Source organism: Pan paniscus, chromosome 16 (genome assembly GCF_029289425.2).
Source record: "Pan paniscus chromosome 16, NHGRI_mPanPan1-v2.0_pri, whole genome shotgun sequence".
NCBI classification, from domain to species: domain Eukaryota; kingdom Metazoa; phylum Chordata; class Mammalia; order Primates; family Hominidae; genus Pan; species Pan paniscus.
In genome coordinates this window covers 31,024,692-31,043,247 of record NC_073265.2, presented here as the reverse complement: position 1 = coordinate 31,043,247, position 18,556 = coordinate 31,024,692, and the positions used below count along the sequence as shown (strand labels likewise).

Sequence of the window (18,556 nt, the reverse complement as noted above, 5' to 3'; positions counted from 1 at the left end):
TATTGAATGTATGTTTTTAAAATAAATTTAGTATGGCCAAGTGTACAGTGTTTGTAAAGTGTACAGTAATGTTTTTGGCACTCACACTCACTCACCACTCACTCACTGACTCACCCAGAACAACTTCCAGTCCTGGAAACTCCATTCATGGTAAGTGCCTTATACAGGTGTGCCTTTTTAAAATATATTTTATATGATATTTTAACCGTACTTTTTCTATGTTTAAATATACAAATACCATTGTCTTAGGATTACGTACAGTATTCAGTACAGTAACCTGCTGTGCAGGTTTGTAGCCCAGGTGCAACCGGCTACACCATGTAGCCTAGGTATGTAGTAGGCTATACCATCTAGGGTTTGTGTAAGTATACTCTGTAATGTTCACTCAACAACGAAATTGCCAAATGACACATTTCTCAGAACATATCCCCATCATTAAGTGACACATGACTGTACTTGATTGATAAAGGTAGCTTTTTTTGGTGGTGGCTTGTTTTTTTTTAAGACAGAGTCTCTCTTTGTCGCCCAGACTGGAGTGCAGTGGCGAAATCTGCACTCACTGCAACCTCCACCTCCTGGGTTCAAGTGATTCTCATGCTTCAGCCTCCCAAGCAGCTGGGACTACCAGCACCCGCCATCACACCCAGCAAATTTTTTTATGTTTTTAGTAGAGACAGGGTTTCAACATGTTGGCCAGGCTGGTCTCCAACTCCTGACCTCAAGTGATCCGCCCACCTTGGCCTCCCAAGGTACTGGGATTATAGGCGTGAGCCACCGGGCCCAGCCTGATAAAGGAAGCTTTTTTGATGAGGTGATAAAACTAAGCAAATCATGTATCTAGTATAAAAACTATAAAAGTTGCTATGAAAATTACATTGGGGAATGAACTAGGCATTAACAAGTTAATGGTAGAGTAAGAAAGGTACAGCAGTAGCGCTATTCATTTTCACATTCCTGTGCCTATCAGCATGGAACAGAGTGAGCCAGAAGCAGGAGGGGTTCCAAGCTTTCTCCAGAAGCCTGAAGAAACTATGGTTGGAGGTTTCCCACTTGTAGGAGCAGAGGAGTGAAAAGGCAGCAAGAGAAAGAATAGTAGCCCCACTCCCCTACTTCTCTTCTATGGCACTGATCTCTCTCAAAGTGACTAGAACAGACGAATATTCATAATAGCTAAGAAGCAGAAACAACCCAAATGTCCATCAACTGAAAAATAGATAAAATGTGCTACATCCATCCAGTGGAATATTATTCAGCCACAAAAAGGAATAAGGTAGCGATACATGCTGTGACATAGATTAACCCTGAAAACATTATGCTGGCCAGGCGTGGTGGCTCACGCCTGTAATCCCAGCACTTTGGGAAGCTGAGGCGGGAGGACTGCTTGAGCCCAGGAGTTCGAAACTAGCCTAGGCAACAGAGTTAGACCCTGTCTCTACAAAAAATGGAAAAATTAGCTGGGCATGGTGGCACACACCCATAGCTCCAGCTACTCAGGAGGCTAAGGCAGGAGGCTGAGGCTGCAGTCAGCCATGATCATACCACTGCACTCCAGGCTGGGCAACAAAAAGAAGCCAGTTACAAAAGGCCAAATACAGTGTTACCTGATTCCGTTTATATGAAATATCCAGAATAGGCAAATTAATGGAGACAGTGGTTGCCTAGGGATGAAGGTCTGGTAAGGTGGGGGTGGGAATGAAAAGTGACTGATAGGAATGGGGCCAGGCACAGTGGCTCACGCCTGTAATCCCAGCACTTTGGGTGGCTGAGGCAGGTGGATGGCTTGAGCTCAGGAGTTCAAGACCAGCCTGGGCAATGTGGTGAAACCCCATCTCTACAAAAAATTAGCCAGGCATGGGGCGGTGCGCCTGTAGTCCCAGCTACTCGGGAGACTGAGGTGGGAGGATTGCTTGAGTGTCGGAGGCAGAGGTGCAGTGAGCCGACATCAAGCCACTGCACTCCAGCCTAGGCAACAGAGCCAGAACCTGTCTCAAAAAAAAAAAAAAAAAAAAAAAAAAGGGAACAAGGTCATGAAAATGTCCTAAATTTGATTGTGGTGATGGGTGCACAACTCTGTGAATATACTAAAAAACTACTGAATTGGGTATTTTAAATAGTGAGTTATATGGTATGTGAATTACATTTCAATAAAGCTGTTTTTTAAATGACTGGAAGGTAGTTACTGAAGATGGTGCTGGGAACTGTGTGTAACATAAAGTGTAAATCTGTGTGTGGGAGGTGGGGTAGATAACTGAAAAGCAGGACAGGATGGCAACAATGACAGCACCCGACAAAGAACCTTTACCTGGTCCTGCGTCTCTTTACAAAAATGACAACAAAACATTAACCTGTATCTATCTTCCAGAAGATACCAGAAAATCCCTGCCCATCCCAACTGCTCTAGCGTGGCTATAAATTCCCATGCATCAAGATCTCTTCCAATGCGCTTACTTACCCTGCTGGGTAAGCAACTAAACCTGATCGGGGGTCACAGGCAAGTCCTCTGCCTCCAGACACTGTAATTCCCAGCACCTTCTCCAAGGTCACCTGTTAGAGGAAGACAGAAGTGACATGTTACAGACAGAGTGTGTTTGGGAAGAAGGTGCTGAAGGTACTTGGGACCATCCTGAGGCACTGGCTACTTTCCAGACACCCATGTTTTCAGGAGAATGGAGCTATGACTTCTGCAGCTTCTTCTGTTCTGCCCACCGGGCTTCTTGATCACACGGGAAAAACCCAGCATGCGTCACCTATTTTCGGCAGGGCTCAGTCTGCTGGTACCACAGGAAAGAACACCAACTCGTTAAAGCATAACTCATGGCCACAGAGGAACAAGCATTCCCCAAAACCAGGAAGGTACCATGTATAAGCTAGAGCCTGGGATCCCCAGACTAGACTCTTGGGTCTGTGAGACTTGGGTGAGGCCACTGATCTTTGTGCTTTGGCAGGCATGAAGGAAAGGCCACTCTGACCTACCAAGAGCCAAAAGAATGTTAGGTATCAATTAGGTGACTCAGAATATCCCTGACCTTTGCATTCTATCATGTTCTTCCCCTCTGTCAGAGGGCTCCACCTCCCAAATGTCTGCCAGTTCATACAGACTACAATCCAAGGAGGCAGAAACAGGGCTTAATGCTGTGTTCTACAAAGCACCGATGCTCAGGGTACTCTAATTATTATTATTAAGCCGCAACTCCCACAGAGATGAAAGATAAAATGCTCAGAGATCCAGAGAGGACACGGCCACGGGAGACACTCATCACTCTCATTATTAGTATTGTTACCCCACCCTGTCTGCAGGCCTCAGGACCCACACGAACTAACCTCAAATTAATTCATTGGTCTTTCTGCTAGACGATGCCAAGTGAGATTGAGACTTCCCTCTAACCTCTTGCTGTCACTCCATGTCATCCTCTGCTCTGGGTCTTTCACTTGCTGCTCCAGGTCTTTACCTGCTCCAGGACTGTGCACTCCCTGCACTGGCTCTGCTCAAGAATGTCCCTGATCTCCCCTGGCTCAGAGAGTGGGGCTTCAGAATGCAGGACGGACATGTGAACAGGCTAGACAGCACTCTGCTATGAAAACACCGAACCTGAGGAGAGTCTCAGAGGCCCTAAGAGGGCAATGTAAACCAGAAACACTTAGGGTGGATGCTTGTGGCAGGGCGGTCTATTCTTAGTCCAGGCCAGTTTCTAGAGAGGGGAGGCTCAGAATGAATTAGGACAGTTTTGGAGTTTCTCCTTCTCTCTTATTGCTCCAACCGCAGAATTAAAAGTACTCCTAGAGGGGCCAGGTGCAATTGCTCACGCCTGTAATCCCAGCACTTTGGGAGGCCAAGGTGGGCAGATCACTTGAGGTCAGAAGTTTGAGACCAGCCTGGCCAACATAGTGAAACCCCATCTCTACTAAAAATACAAAAATTAGCCAGGCATGGTGGTTGGTGCCTGTAATCCCAGCTAATCAGGAGGCTGAGGCACGAGATTCATTTGAACCTGGGAGGTGGAGGTTGCAGTGAGCCGAGATCACGCCATTGCACTCCAGCCTGGGTGACACAGCGAGACGCCATCTCAAAAAGTACTCCTAGAGAACCTGTTTAGATTTTTTTTTTTTTTTTTTTTTTTTGAGACAGAGTCTCACTCTGTCACCCAGGCTGGAGTGCAGTGGCACCATCTCGGCTCACTGCAAGCTCCACCTCCCGGGTTCACGCCATTCTCCTGCCTCAGCCTCCTGAGTAGCTGGGACTACAGGCACCCGCCACCACACCCTGCTAGTTTTTTGTATTTTCAGTAGAGACAGGGTTTCACCATGTTAGCCAGGATGGTCTCGATCTCCTGACCTCGTGATCCGCCCGCCTCGGCCTCCCAAAGTACTGGGATTACAGGCATGAGCCACTGCACCCGGCTGAACCTGTTTAAATTCTTATCTCTGAAGATCATTTTAGCTTGAATTAGGTTGGAAGGAAATGCCCTGTGGTGGCCGAAGACCAAAATAAGTCTCCTGATATGTTACATTTAATACCTATTCCCCAGAGAGGTCCCCAAGGTTATCTGTGTATCTTGGGGATGCAGACGAGGAATTCTAACATGTGTCTGCTCACTGGTAGATGTGGTTTGAATACAGAGCAGCAACCCACAGCCACCTGGCAAGCACCAAACTTGCCAATTACCCTTGCGCCGATCTGAGGCACTAAACCTAGTGTGGAATAAAGTAACTTTGGCCTTCTCTATACATTCTTGATAGGTTCCCCTAACTTATGCCTCCTCTACTTTTTCTCAGCTTAATGAACCACTGGGATCTAGTCACCTATTACTGACTGGAGAGCAACAAAATCATCCTGGGGAAGTCTGGGGGATACTCAGTTTAAGTCACCAGTCATCCTGGCACTGAACCTTCAACTCTCCCAGAGGAGGGGATATTTAGGGGCATTCCTGCCACACCCACCGCCTTCTGCAGACAGGAAAGAGAACAGCCCCAGGCTGGCATTACCCACACAGCTGGGAGAGGCCACAAAATCAAGTGTAGTGAGCTAAAGGGCTGCTCAACTCTTATTTTCTCCTGGTAATCTGATTAAAGGTAAATCCTTTGGATTTAAATTTGCATTGATCCCTTCCGTCCCTCATGCTTCAGTGTTGGTGCCGAAGAATTACACCAAGTCAGTTGGTTCTCAGCTGATCTTCTTTCTAACAGGAATTTGGGTAGGTGTTTTGTGGGTAGATGATCCAATTCCAAAGAGAATTAATTCTCTAAAGCAAGAAGGAGACGTGGGCTACTAACAAACACTCTAAAGACCAGTGTTTATCAAAGTTTTTTGGCCATGACCCACAGTAAGAAACACATTTTATATCATGAGCCAGTATATAGAGACGTGTGTACATATGCATAAAACTGAAAGTTTCACAAAACAATATACTATTGTTAATCCTAGAGTACAATATACTCTATTTTCTATTATATTCCATTTCATTAAAAAGAATTCTGGTCATGGCCCACTTTACTGATTTCATGACCTACAAATGGGCTGGAAGCTCTAGTTTGGGAAACCCTGCTACGGACCATCTCTTTCTGCCAGGCCTGGGAGACAGGCTCTGATCACCGGCACCTTTGTGTTCCTTAGTCATTTTCCTCCTAGGACTCTCAGCAGTGGAACATACTTCCGCACTAGGAAAACCCCACAGGCAGGAGTTTGCCTGGGCTCAAAACTTGGCTTATTTTCAAAGGATTTATGTTTTTGGCTTTTTCTGGCTTTCTAAGCAGCTATCGAAGGGGGGGAAAAAGCAGTTTCCTTTGGCTCTGTGGAAGGGGAGGAGCAGGGGAAAACATTCAGGGGCATCAGCTGGTTTTTATTTTATGTTCTTAACTCAAACCAGCTTCCTGTTTGCAGGGAGGTTTTGCGTTGAGCTCCACTTTCAAAGGATCTAAGAGTCCAGAGTTCCTGCAAGGCCTCCAACATCTAGGCTTATTTTGCAAGGCTTCAACATGATGGACTTCATAAACTGACTCTCCCTCTGATAACCTTCTTCCTCGCCTCCTTTCCAAGAAGGTGGTAGAGCTTCCACCTGCCCTAGAAGATGGAGACAAATTTGAACATCCCCTGCAAACACACCCCAGGTTCAATGCATTCAAGTTCAATCGGTGGAGTGCTGGAGCTGGCTTGCACCAACTCAAGAATGCTGACTGGGCACAACTTTTCCCACATTCGGTGCTAGCAAACGAGTGGCCCTGAAATCACCACCGCAGGACGACTTACACCATGGAAATCAGCAAAGGCTCACAGATCTTCCAAATCACAGTTTGTTCCCCTCTCAGAGAACCTGTAACTATTTACCACCATGCCACTTAGTTTCAAGTCACTATTATCTCTCACTTGGACTGTAACACCCACATGCTCTCCCTGCTTCAGGCCTTAACCCCTATAGTCTTTTCTCCACATGGTAGGTCACAGGGATTCTTTTAAAATATAAATGAGAGGCCGGGTGTGGTGGCTCACGCCTGTAATCCCAGCACTTTGGGAGGCCGAGACGGGCGGATCACGAGGTCAGGAGATCGAGACCATGCTGGCTAACAGGGTGAAACCCCGTCTCTAATAAAAATACAAAAAAAAATTAGCCGGGCGTGACGCCGTGCACCTGTAGTCCCAGCTGCTGGGGAGGCTGAGGCAGGACAATGGTGTGAACCCGGGAGGCAGAGCTTACAGTGAACCGAGATTGCACCACTGCACTCCAGCCTGGGCGACAGAGCGAGACTCTGTCTCAAAAATAAATAAATAAGTAAATAAAAATAAAATATAATATAAATGAAATCATGTCATCATTTTGCCCAAAACCCTCCAAATGGCTTCCCATCTCCCTCAAGTTCAAATCCAAATACTCTACCCAGGCTTACAAGGCCCCAAATCATCAGGCCTCTGGCTACCTACCTCTCTGACCTCATTTCCTACACCCTCCCCTTCACTCACTCACTCCACCCCAGCCACCTTACCAACTTAAGCACCTTAAGCCAACTGTAGCCTCAGGTCCTTTACATATGCCATTCCTTGGACTAAAAAGTTCTTCTCTCAGCTATGCACAAAGCTAATTTCCTGAAGTCTTTGCTCAAAGGTCTCTTCCTCAGAGAGGGCCTTCCAGACTAGCTTTACTGCCATAATCTTATACCCAATTTACCCAGCCTTAGTTTTTCTTTTTTCTTTTTCTTTTTTTTTTTTTTTTGAGACAGGGTTTCACTCGTCACCCAGGCTGGAGTGCAGTGGTATGACCTCGGCTCACTGCAACCTCTGCCTCCCAGGTTAAAGCAATTATCCTGCCTCAGCCTCCCAGGCAGTTGAGATTACAGGTGCCCACCATCATGCCCGGCTAATTTTTGTATTTTTGGTAGAGACAGGGTTTCACCATATTGACCAGGCTGGTCTTGAACCCCTGACCTCAAGTGATCTGCCCGCCTCGGCCTCCCAAAGTGCTGGGATCACAGGCATGAGCCATCACGCCCGGCCACCCAGCCTTATTTTTCTTCATAGCTCAGAGGCAGGTAACAACCCAACATTGATCACATCTCTGTCCGTGTACTTACTACTGCCTGTCTGTCCCATCAGAATGTGAGCTCTTTGAGGACAGGACCTAGGTTGCTGTCCCCCATGGATGTATTCCCAGCACTTTAAACAGTCTCTGGCATACAATGGGCACTTGATACATATTTAAGGAATAAATGAATGCCTTACAGAGGCTTCAGAAACAGTGAAAGCCCAGGAAAACTGGGGTATTTCAGACCAATAAAGTTGTTCTCCACAAAGTATCTAAAACTGGTTGTGACAGAAAGGCTATGACCGACCGAGGACAAGCAGAAAGGGCACTTAATGGTACAGGTAACATTTTGTTTCTTAAGCTGATGGTAGGCACACATTGCCTATTATTCCACATCTTTATTGTATGTCTTAAATATTGCATAGCAAATATTAAAAAGAGAGAAAAAATATAGTGGAAGATGTGGTGTGGGGCTCAGGACCTTATGAGCAACATCCTTCCATAACTCACATCCCCACTTCTCTCTGTAGCCTCAAGGCATTTGGTTGACACTCACTGACCTGGCAATGTGGAGGGAAAGAGTATGAAGAACTCAAAAATCTGGTTTGTTGTTGTTGCTGTTTTGAGACAAGTCTTGCTCTGTCACCCAGGCTGGAGTGCAGTGGGGTGATCTCAGCTCACTGCAATCTCTGCCTCCAGGGTTCAAGCGATTCTGCTGCCTCAGCCTCCCGAGTAGCTAGGATTACAGGCACCCACCATCGTGTTTGGCTAATTTTTGTATTTTTAGTGGGGAGATGAGGTTTCACCATGTTGCCCAGGCTGGTCTTGAACTCCTGACCTCAAGCAATCCACCCACCTTGGCCTCCCAAAGTGCTGATTACAGGAGTGAGCCACCGCGCCCGGCCAAATATCTGTGTTTGTATTTAAGTTTCTCATGTCTGTCCTTATGCAGCTACATATTTGTATAATTCTTTGACATGTCACAGAACCACCATCGTTGAGTACCCCTCTTTCTGACTGCTAAGCACGGCAGCAGGCGATGAGATGGGCCCCTTGACCTGGGTCCCCATGCTGACCTTCACTGAATATGTAGCATGAGCAAGAAATAAACTGTTGCTTAAGCCAGGGGGATTTTTGAGGTGGTTTGTTATCAAGCAGGACCTAGCCCAGAGATTCTCAGACCTTTTGGTCTTGGGAACTCTTCACAGTCTTCGAGCTTATCAAGGACAACAGAGAGCTTCTGTTTATGCGGGTTATGTCTATCAATATTTACTATATTTGAAATCACAATCTGAAACATTAAAAATATTTACTAAATCATTTAGAAATAACAATAAACCCATTACATATTAACATTCTTTTTTATTTTTATTTATTTTTTTGAGACGGAGTCTCACTGTGTCACCCAGGCTGGAGTGCAGTGGCACAATCTTGCCTCACTGCAAGCTCACACTATTCTCCTGCCTCAGCCTCCCGAGTAGCTGGTACTACAGGCGCATGCCACCACGTCCGGCTAATTTTTTGTATTTTTAGTAGAGACGGGGTTTCACCGTGTTAGCCAGTATGGTCTCAATCTCCTGACCTCATGATCCACCCATCTCGGCCTCCCAAAGTGCTGGGATTACAGGCGTGAGCGACTGCACCAGGCCCACATATTTGCGTTCTTATTAAATATAACTTTATTTTCCAAAACAAAAATAATTAGTGAGAAGAATGGCACTGTTTTACATTTTTGCAAATCTTTTTCATATCTGGCTTAACAGAAGGGAGCTGGGTTCTCATATCTGCATCTGCATTCAATCTGTTCTGACATTATCTAGTGGAAGTATGCGAAGAAAACCTAGCCTCATTTGGATATGTAGTTGGAAACAGGACATCATGGACCCCCTAAAGGGGTTTTGGGGACTCCAGGCTTCTCAGACCACACTCTGAGAACCAATGACCCACCCCTCTAAATACTACAGCATCTTTCCACATGAGGAAGCAAGCCCACAAGTGAGAGTTCTGGCCTCAAGGATCGCTTGAAGAAAGTGAGGTAGGAAAGAGGCCCTGTGAGAAAATTACTGTCCATAAAGTCTGGGATTCAGCCCAAAGTTCTGACAGGAACTTCAGCTCCAAACCTTCAAGGCCCAAATGCCGATGAAATACAGCCCAGGAGACACACCAGTCCAGGCAACTGTGTCTGGGCAGTGACTTGGGACACAACTGCTGCAGGCAGCTGGCACCCTGACCCATCCATCTACAGCTCTAGGAACACTGCTTCATGCACAAGTGGAAACTCAGAAGGAAGAAGAGAGGACCCACTTGGTTCTCTACCGTGAGCTCCTCCACATCCAGAATGCAGCCTTGAAGCATGGAGAATACCCAAGCTGTGACCCAGCGTTTGCTTTGGCAGGTGGACAGTGTTGAGATGGAAGAAAGCGTATACCAACCTGAAAGAGGTGTCATCTTTCCCCTGAAGCAAGGCTACTGGAGGCAGAATTACTACAAGTATAATGTGAGGGAGGGCTTGAATACCCACCACTCCCAGTAGGAACTAGGCAGAGCACTATCATATCCTCCAGAGAGAAAGAGGGCCAGCAAAATCATCTCTCACTTTAATAAGATAAAGGGGTAACTTCATACTAGCCTATTCCCAGGAGAGAAAGAAAGAATAGAGCCACGTGTTTAAGTGCTCTTCTGGCTCTCATTAAAGTAGATGGAAAAAACAGGTGGCGTAGAGGCAAGAGACAGGACTGCTCATTCATACTAGATAGAACAGTAGTTTCCAGCCTGCAGATTGCAGTCTTTTTTTTTTTTTTTTTTTTTTGAGATGGAGTTTTACTCTTGTTACCCAGGCTAGACTGCAATGGCACGATCTCGGCTGACAGCAACCTCCACCTCCCGGGTTCAAGTGATTCTACTGCCTCAGCCTCCCAAGTAGCTGGGATTACAGGCATGCGCCACCACACCTGGCTAATTTTATATTTTTAGTAGAGACGGGGTTTCTCCATGTTGGTCAGGCTGGTCTCAAACTCCCAACCTCAGGCAACACCTATTTTTAGAGCATGGAGAAGACGAGGTACAGGCAGTGAGAAAGAGAGGAGGAGAACCAGGAAGCCAGTGAAGTGGAGAGCTCCCAGAAGGGAGGGGTGATTAATAGTGAGTGCTGAAAGAAATGAAGGAGGCAAGGACAGAACTCTCCAGAGTCCAGAGCCATCCTCAACAGAGGTGGCACAGTATAAGATCCCAAGCGGTCCCAGGGCCCTAAACATACAATCCTAGACACTGGACAGGGCCTTCGAAGCTTTTCTGCTCTCTCAAGTCCCTGGATCTGATCAGTTCACGAGCTAGAGGACAGGCACTAGCCAATGGAAGCGAGTCCAGGTGGAGCCAAGACAGTGGCACTGTTAGGAAGGGCTTCCTGCTTGGACCCACAACAGAAGTTGGCAGGAAATGCTTTCCCTTTTAGTGTGAGGGACCACTACAGGGAGTCTGCAATGGCACGGGAGTGGCTGCTCCCTTGAGATAGAGAACTAAGAGGCCAGAGTCACAAAAGGCCAGGGTCCCCTAGGATTTGGCTGACCTCATACTGGTAAAGAAACCCCAGCAACTGTGAGGAAAAAGATCTGTTTTTGTTGCTATGTTTTGTTGCCACCAGCTACTTTCTTCCCCCTTTTCCCTTCCCCCACTTCTCAATCCCACTCAATTCAAGTTATAAATACCTGAGTTGTAAGTCATTCCAGCCAAACCATGGACTTGCTGTTTCTATAAACAAGCATGTCAGAGACCTGTCCAAGGCAGAGCACTCTTCGCCTTCCCCTCCCTTCCTGCAGGTTAAGAACTATATTTGTCTCTTGCCCACACACTACACTCTAATCTCACAAAGCAGATTCTCTACCAGATTCTGAGAACTGCCACTTAACGCAAAAGCCACAGAAGAAGCCAAGGCCAGGAGGCTTTGTGCAGAGACTTAGACAGTAGGGCAGAGACCCAGTGACCAGACCTGGGAATGGGGAGGAAGGGCAGGTATCATGCCCAGGCTAACTCATTCCTGTTGCTTCAAAGTTCAAAGTGCCATCTGGTCAGAGGTAGGCAGGGGCACAATGGCCAGCTGAAGAAGAGAGCAGACCTTGGGTCTAGTCTCTGCTCCTGGTCTCTACCCAGTTTGGCTGATGTAGAGTTCCATCTATACCACAAAGACTCCCAGAAACAAATAACTTCCAATGTGACAAACAAACAAAAAAAGGGTATCCTGCTTAACGGTTTAGAATTAGTTGGAGCTGAGTCAATTCTCCAGACTAAGATTAAAACAGCCTTAGTTTCTAAGGAAGGTGCATTTGCCACTGCTTGGAAAGGGTAACCTGACAAAGCCGCTAGCCACAGCCCCTGGGGACAAGAAGACTGGAACAAAAGTTCCCAAACCTGGCCAGTCAACAAAGTACCCAAAGAACTTAAGGTTTTTTTCATGTAACAACAGTCCCTACTCTATCCCCACCCTATCCACTTCCCCTGACTGCAAGATTCTGAATGAAAAGATAAGGAGTAGGGTGTGAGAATCTGCATATTAAAGCTCTCCAGGTGGTTCTAATGATTACCAGATTGGGAACTACTAAACTAAGGCATTTGCCCTTCTATTTCCAAATTTTAGCCTCTCTTGGGTTAGTCCCAGTGTTCCAAGTATTTTACAAGAACGCACCGGGGGTACAAAAGGTCTGGGGCAGAGAGAGGATCTACAGCTGCCATTTACTGAATGTATACTTTGTAGCAATAACTGTTCTAACCACTTCACACAGATCATCTCATTTAATACTCTTGACAACTTCATGAAGGACTAGTATTATCTCCATTTTACACATGAAAGAGTAAGTAGTGAGTGGAAGAAACAGGATTTAGACCTGGGGCTGTCTGGTTCCAGAAACCATGGTGCTTTGAGGAGAGAGTTCAAATTCTCTAGCACCAACAGAATGCTACAGTTTCTGAAACAGCACACAGGGAAGTCACTATGCCTTTGTGCAGGCATCAGGGACAGGTCTGAGAGCCAAGATAGAAGGCAGAGGGCCACAAGACAGACAGACAATAGAGACCTTTCATGCTATATTTAACATTAACAAAAAAATTTAGCAGAACTTATCAGTAGCTAAAATGAGTCTAAAAAATGGGTTCTGACCTCTCCTCACTGAGATGGTTCCAAGAAAGAGGGAGGGTCTTCCTAATGCCAGAGTATCCCATGTGGTCAGAGCTTGCCCATGTCCAGCCTATGCTATAGCCAAATATAGACAGCAGACACCCATTTCCAAGCCAACTGGCACTGCAGGGTCAGAAGCAGGAGAAGCTGATTTCGTATGCAGATGGAGGAAGAGGTAAGGAAGGCGTCAGACTAGAGGGAGAGGGAATGAAGGACCCAGTTATATTAATAGTACAGTCATCAGCACGTGCCCAAGTCCAGAGAGCAGATTTAACAGCTTTTACAGTGCCTGGTACAGCCCTTCTGCCCTCTCTTTCTCTTCCACAGTTATCAGAAAGGCAAGAAAAGGAGTTATCTCAATGTAAGCATGCAGAATTCGGGTGGGGGTGGAGTTGTCGTTTTTTTTTTCCTCTAAAGTCAGTCCTCTCTACAGTACTACAGCAAAACCAGAACCACAAACAAAGCTTTATGAGCTAAAAATCTGGTCATCAAAAGGATCTAATTCCTCTACACACCTGATTTTCTTAAACTCTTGCTTTTCTATTTTGTAACCAGTGAGAATATTAACTGTTCCTTATCTGGACTAAGTGTGCAAAGTGAATGTGTCTCCTGGAACAAAAAGGGGAGTGTGGAGGGCTCTCAGTGCCCCTACAATCACACAACTTATGCCATGAAACTCTCCAGGGAAGAAGGAAGGTTTCCTCAACCTATTCTCTACAAAATGCTCACTTCATGCCAACACCCCAGTTTAGGCCTTCAACACATTCCTGGATATAGCAATGGATTTCTAATCAATTTCCTTACTATAGACTCTTTCCTCCCCTCCTCCAACCCATCAGCGTGTAATTTTTCCACAGCATAGCTTTGATCCATGTTTCTCCCCTGCCCAAAAACTTTTTCAGTCACTCCTTCCTGTCAACTAAATAAAATATAAATGTTTTAGCCTAGCATTAATGAACTCTGCCCTTCTCATAATTCTATTTCCTACTACTCACCTATTTGAATCATGTGCATCTGTCAATCTGGACTATTCATTTTTCTGGAAAGAAGCCTTGGGGCTTTATAGCTCATATGCTTCTTCTAACCTTCCCTTCCACTACCCTATACTGAAATCCTACCTTTCCTTCGAGGACCAGCTCAAATGTCACATCCCCTCTGATTCTTTCTGTGATCGCCTGGCCAGAAATGATTCCTTCCTCCTCCGTACTCTTACAGCAGCACCTAATTTGCATCATTCACATGGCATGCACTGCTTAGAACCTTGTAAAGAACTTCTATTCTTTATGGATTTGTCTTATCTCTCCTACCAGTCTATACACTCCTGGAGGGCAGAAGTTGTATCTCATATAACTGTATGCTTATAGCACAGGGCACAGTGTTTAATATATATTTGTTGAATCAATTTTTTAAATACTCAAAAACATTTTTAAAAAACTTAAAATCATGGCCGGGCGCGGTGGCTGACCCCTGTAATCCCAGCACTCTGGGAGGCCGAGGCGGGTGGATCACGAGGTCAAAAGTTCAAGACAAGCCTGGCCAACATGGTGAAACCCCATCTCTAATAAGAATACAAAAATTAGCCGGGCATGGTGGTACGTGCCTGTAATCCCAGCTACTTGGGAGGCTGAGGCAAAAGAATTGCTTGAACCTGGGAGGCGGAGGTTGCAGTGAGCTGAGATAGTGCCACTGCACTCCAGCCTGGGCAACAGAGCAAGACTCTGTCTTGGGAAATAATTATTAAAATAAAAAAACTTAAAATTTTTATGAATACTCTTTGGTTAATCTTATTAAGTTTTTTTTACCTCCTAGGGAATTCTTCAACTATTTATCAATGCCACCCCTAGAAGCTGTGGCAGGAAGTAAGATTCTGATGCCTTTCCAGAAAGACAGAGGAAGGCCTGAATAACATAATCCATGTGCCATACATGATTACAAACAGAACACTCTTATCCCTGACTTTAGTAAAGACATGCATGGCATGGCTCTTCACAAATCTGACCTAAGTTATAATTAAAGAATGTGTTTGCGGCCGGGCGTGGTGGTTCCTGCCTGTAATCCCAGCACTTTGGGAGGCTGAGGTGGGTGGATCACAAGGTCAGGAGTTCAAGACCATTCTGGCCAACATGGTGAAACCCCATCTCTACTAAAAATACAAAAATTAGCTGGGCATGGTGGCGGGTGCCTGTAGTCCCAGTTACTCGGGAGGCGGAGGCAGGAGAATTGCTTGAACTTGGGAGGCAGAGGTTGCAGTGAGCCGCGATCACACCACTGCACTCTAGCCTGGGCGACAGAGCGAGACTCTGTCCCTGCCCCCCACCCAAAAATAAATAAAATAAAATAAAAGCGACTATGTTGATCAAAAAGAGCTTTAAATGCCCTTGATAATCAGAACAGTGTTATCTCTAGGTGCTGGAATTATGGATACTTTTTCTTCTTCTTTATGCTTTTCTGTATTAGTTGTAACAAATCTTTTCAGAAAGCACATGTACTTCAAAAAGTATCAAAAAATATTTATCAAAGCTAACCAAGGAGATATTTTTGAAGATATTAGAAACTGGCCAGGCACAGTGGCTCACACCTGTAATCCCAACAGGAAAAAAATCTACTTTGAGAGCCAGAGGCCTAGGCAGATGGATCACCTGAGGTCAGGATTACGCCTGTAATCCCAGCTACTCGGGAGGCTGAGGCAGGATAATCGCTTGAACCTGGGAGGCAGAGGTTGTACTGAGCGGAGATACTGCCACTGCACTCCAGCCTGGGCGACAGAGCAAGACTCAATGTCAAAGAAAAAAGGAAATGAATTGTCTCAAATTCAACAAGCTAATCATTAATCTTCAAGAAAATATTTTTATGTCCTATTACTTCTTTAAAAAACAAAAAAAGCTTATTATACATACATATATATATATATATATATATATATATTTTTTTTTTTTTTTTAGACGGAGTCTGGCTCTGTCGCCCATGCTGGAGTGCAGTGGCGCAATCTTGGCTCACTGCAAGCTCTGCCTTCCGGGTTCATGTCATTCTCTTGCCTCAGCCTCCTGAGTAGCTGGGACTACGGGCACCCGCCACCACGCCCAGCTAATTTTTTTGTATTTTTAGTAGAGACGGGGTTTCACCGTGTTAGCCACAATGGTCTCGATCTCCTGACCTCGTGATCCGCCCGCCTTGGCCTCCCAAAGTGCTGGGATTACAGGTGTGAGCCACCACGCCCGGCTATACCAGATATATTTTTCAATAGCATTTGTGCATAACTGCTTTAATAAAATGAGCATAAGGATTTTAAATTTTAAACATCTTAGATTTACATATGAAATACACATGTTTAAATTGGAGAGACTTCCATCTTTATTTTTTTTCTACTTACAAAAATAATGCAGGCTCTTTGTGAAAAATTTAAACATTACAGAAATATATAATGGAGACAGTGAAAGTCCATCATAATCTACTATCCCTCCCTGAGATAACCAATATTAACAAGTTTGGTATTTATAGCCTCATTTTTTAGTATGCATATACTAACATATATATATGTTTTAACAAAAATATAAATAATCATTAACATAAAAAAGTATTATACAATTTGCTTTTTTCCCCCATTCAAGATATCTTGTATACTCTTCCACATCAGTACATATAGATTAACCTCATTCTTTCTGGCAGGTACAAGGAATTTCATCTTATTGATGTACACCAATCCCCTACTCATAGGTACCTGGATAACTTCAAAATTTCACTCTTATGAATAACACCAAAAAATTCAATTAGATACACCTTCGTGCAGTATGAGTGTTTGCACAGAATAAGATGCCAGAATTATAACTGCTGAATCAAAAGGTATGAATATGCAAAATTTTCTAACAGATATTACCAAATTGTCCTCTAAGAAAGTTGGATTAATGTATGTTTTCACCAGTAGTGTAAGGGTATGATTGCACCTATATCTTCACATCTTCATGTATCTTTATTTTTTTAAGCAAAAAAAATTTTTTTAATAGATTATTTTACTCTGGTCACAACATTAGAAACTTAAATAACGGGTTATTTAATTAACACATTTTCACTTGGCCGAAAATTAACACATTTTCACTTGGCCTGTAAATTCTTAGACAAAAGGCTAATTCATTTCTCAAATTATTTGTCAATATAAATTAGACCCAAAAGAAAAAAAATTATTTCTACATCTAGAGAAGCTTTTGCTGTTAAAAAGCATGCTCATCACCCCGGTGGTTTCTAAACAGATAAGGAAAAAATTAGGACTCCCCTCTACTCCTGGAGTTCACTGGTTTGACATTTTAAAAAAATTCCCCCCAAAATCATAGTCATAGTCCTGAAATACATTACACACAAGTTAGTATCAAAAAGAATTTCTGCTAAGCCTTCCTTTTGGTCAGTATTATCGATACAAGTTAGAATATTGGCAAGAAAAAGGTACTGAAGATAGTTCACAATAAAAAGCCATGCAGAAAGGCTGATTAAAAATGTTGGAACAGAAGAGGCGAGCCTACAAAAAAGGACCTCTCACAAATGGAAACTTGAAGGAATAAAATCTTGCTAACAAATTAGAAGAAAATTCCTTGGTATTCTAGATATCTCAGACACTGATAGTATTAGCAACCCCTTATAGCTGTAAAGTTATTTAAAACTTACAATGTGTTTTCAAATTCATCAAATCTCATTTAAATCTCACAATGGCCCTGGGAGGGAGTCTAGACCTAGAACTCCTAGCCTCAAGCAGTTCTCCCACGTCATGCCTCCTAAGTAGCTGGGACTACAGACATGCACAACCATGCCCAACTAATTTTTTTTTTTTTTTTTTTTTTTTTTTACAGATAGGGTTTCGCCATGTTGCCCAGGCTGGTCTTGAACTCTGGGACTCAAACGATCTGCTCGCCTTGGTCTCCCAAAGTCACAGCTAATTTTTTTTTTTTTTTTTTTTTTTTGAGACGGAGTCTCGTTCTATTGCCAGGCTGGAGTGTAGTGGCGCCATCTCAGCTCACTGCAACCTCTGCCTTGCGGATTCAAGCAATTCTCCTCCCTCAGCCTCCCGAGTAGCTGGGACTACAGGTGTGCGCCACCACGCCCGGCTAATTTTTGTACTTTTAGTAGAGACGGGGTTTCAGCATGTTGGCCAGGATGGTCTAGATCTCTTGACCTTGTGATCCACCCGCCTCGGCCTCCCAAAGTGCTGGGATTACAGGTGTGAGCCACCACGCCCGGCCCAGCTAATTTTTTTAAAAAAGCTTTTAGAGATGGGATCTTGCTATGTTGCCCAGGCCAGTCTTGAACTCCTGGCATCAGGTGATCCTCCCGCCTCAGCCTCCAGAGTAGCTGGGGTTACAGGCCCAAGCCACTGTGTCCAGCTCATATTAACTCTTGAGAAGCTCTTTTCACTAGCCAGTTCTAGGTTTGCTATGAGGCAGTATCTCAGTGACAGCTGCTGTACGGGCCTTACAAGAGAACCCAAAGCAGCCTGGAGAAAGAACATCATAAGCAGAAAGGACATGTTGAGAAAAGTCAGCAGCAGGTTATTATGTTATATGAAAACAATCATGGCATACAAAGATACTGTGCCCTCTCAAACAGAAGCCAACCAATGAATGTCAGGGTAATGGAGGTAGGCCTGCATGTTACAAGTTTAGTCCTGACAAGCAGCTGCTTGCTTTTCTCCAAAGCAGTAGCGTAGAGGTGCAAGAATCAGAGTTTCTTTTTTTTGAGACGGAGTTTTGCTCTGTCACCCAGGCTGGAGTGCAGTGGCGCGATCTCGGCTCACTGTAAGCTCTGCCTCCCGGGTTCACGCCATTCTCCTGCCTCAGCCTCCTGAGTAGCTGGGACTACAGGCGCCCGTGACCACGCCCAGCTGATTTTTTGTGTT

The 18,556-nt window shown here is 44.7% G+C and overlaps 1 protein-coding gene across 4 annotated transcripts in view; it reads right to left on the bottom strand.

Moving 5' to 3' along the window:
* The window catches only part of MAPKBP1 (mitogen-activated protein kinase binding protein 1), a 59,681-nt gene that overhangs the window by 25,525 nt on the left and 15,600 nt on the right, over nt 1–18,556 (bottom strand). For all 4 annotated transcript variants that reach the window (XR_004666483.3, XM_034938567.3, XM_034938565.3 and 1 more), the window contains one exon: nt 2,453–2,544. Coding sequence is in view for 3 of the 4 variants with exons in the window: in XM_034938567.3 (XP_034794458.1) it covers nt 2,453–2,544 (92 nt within the window). In the remaining variant the exon portion in view is untranslated. The remainder of the gene's footprint in view (nt 1–2,452; nt 2,545–18,556) is intronic.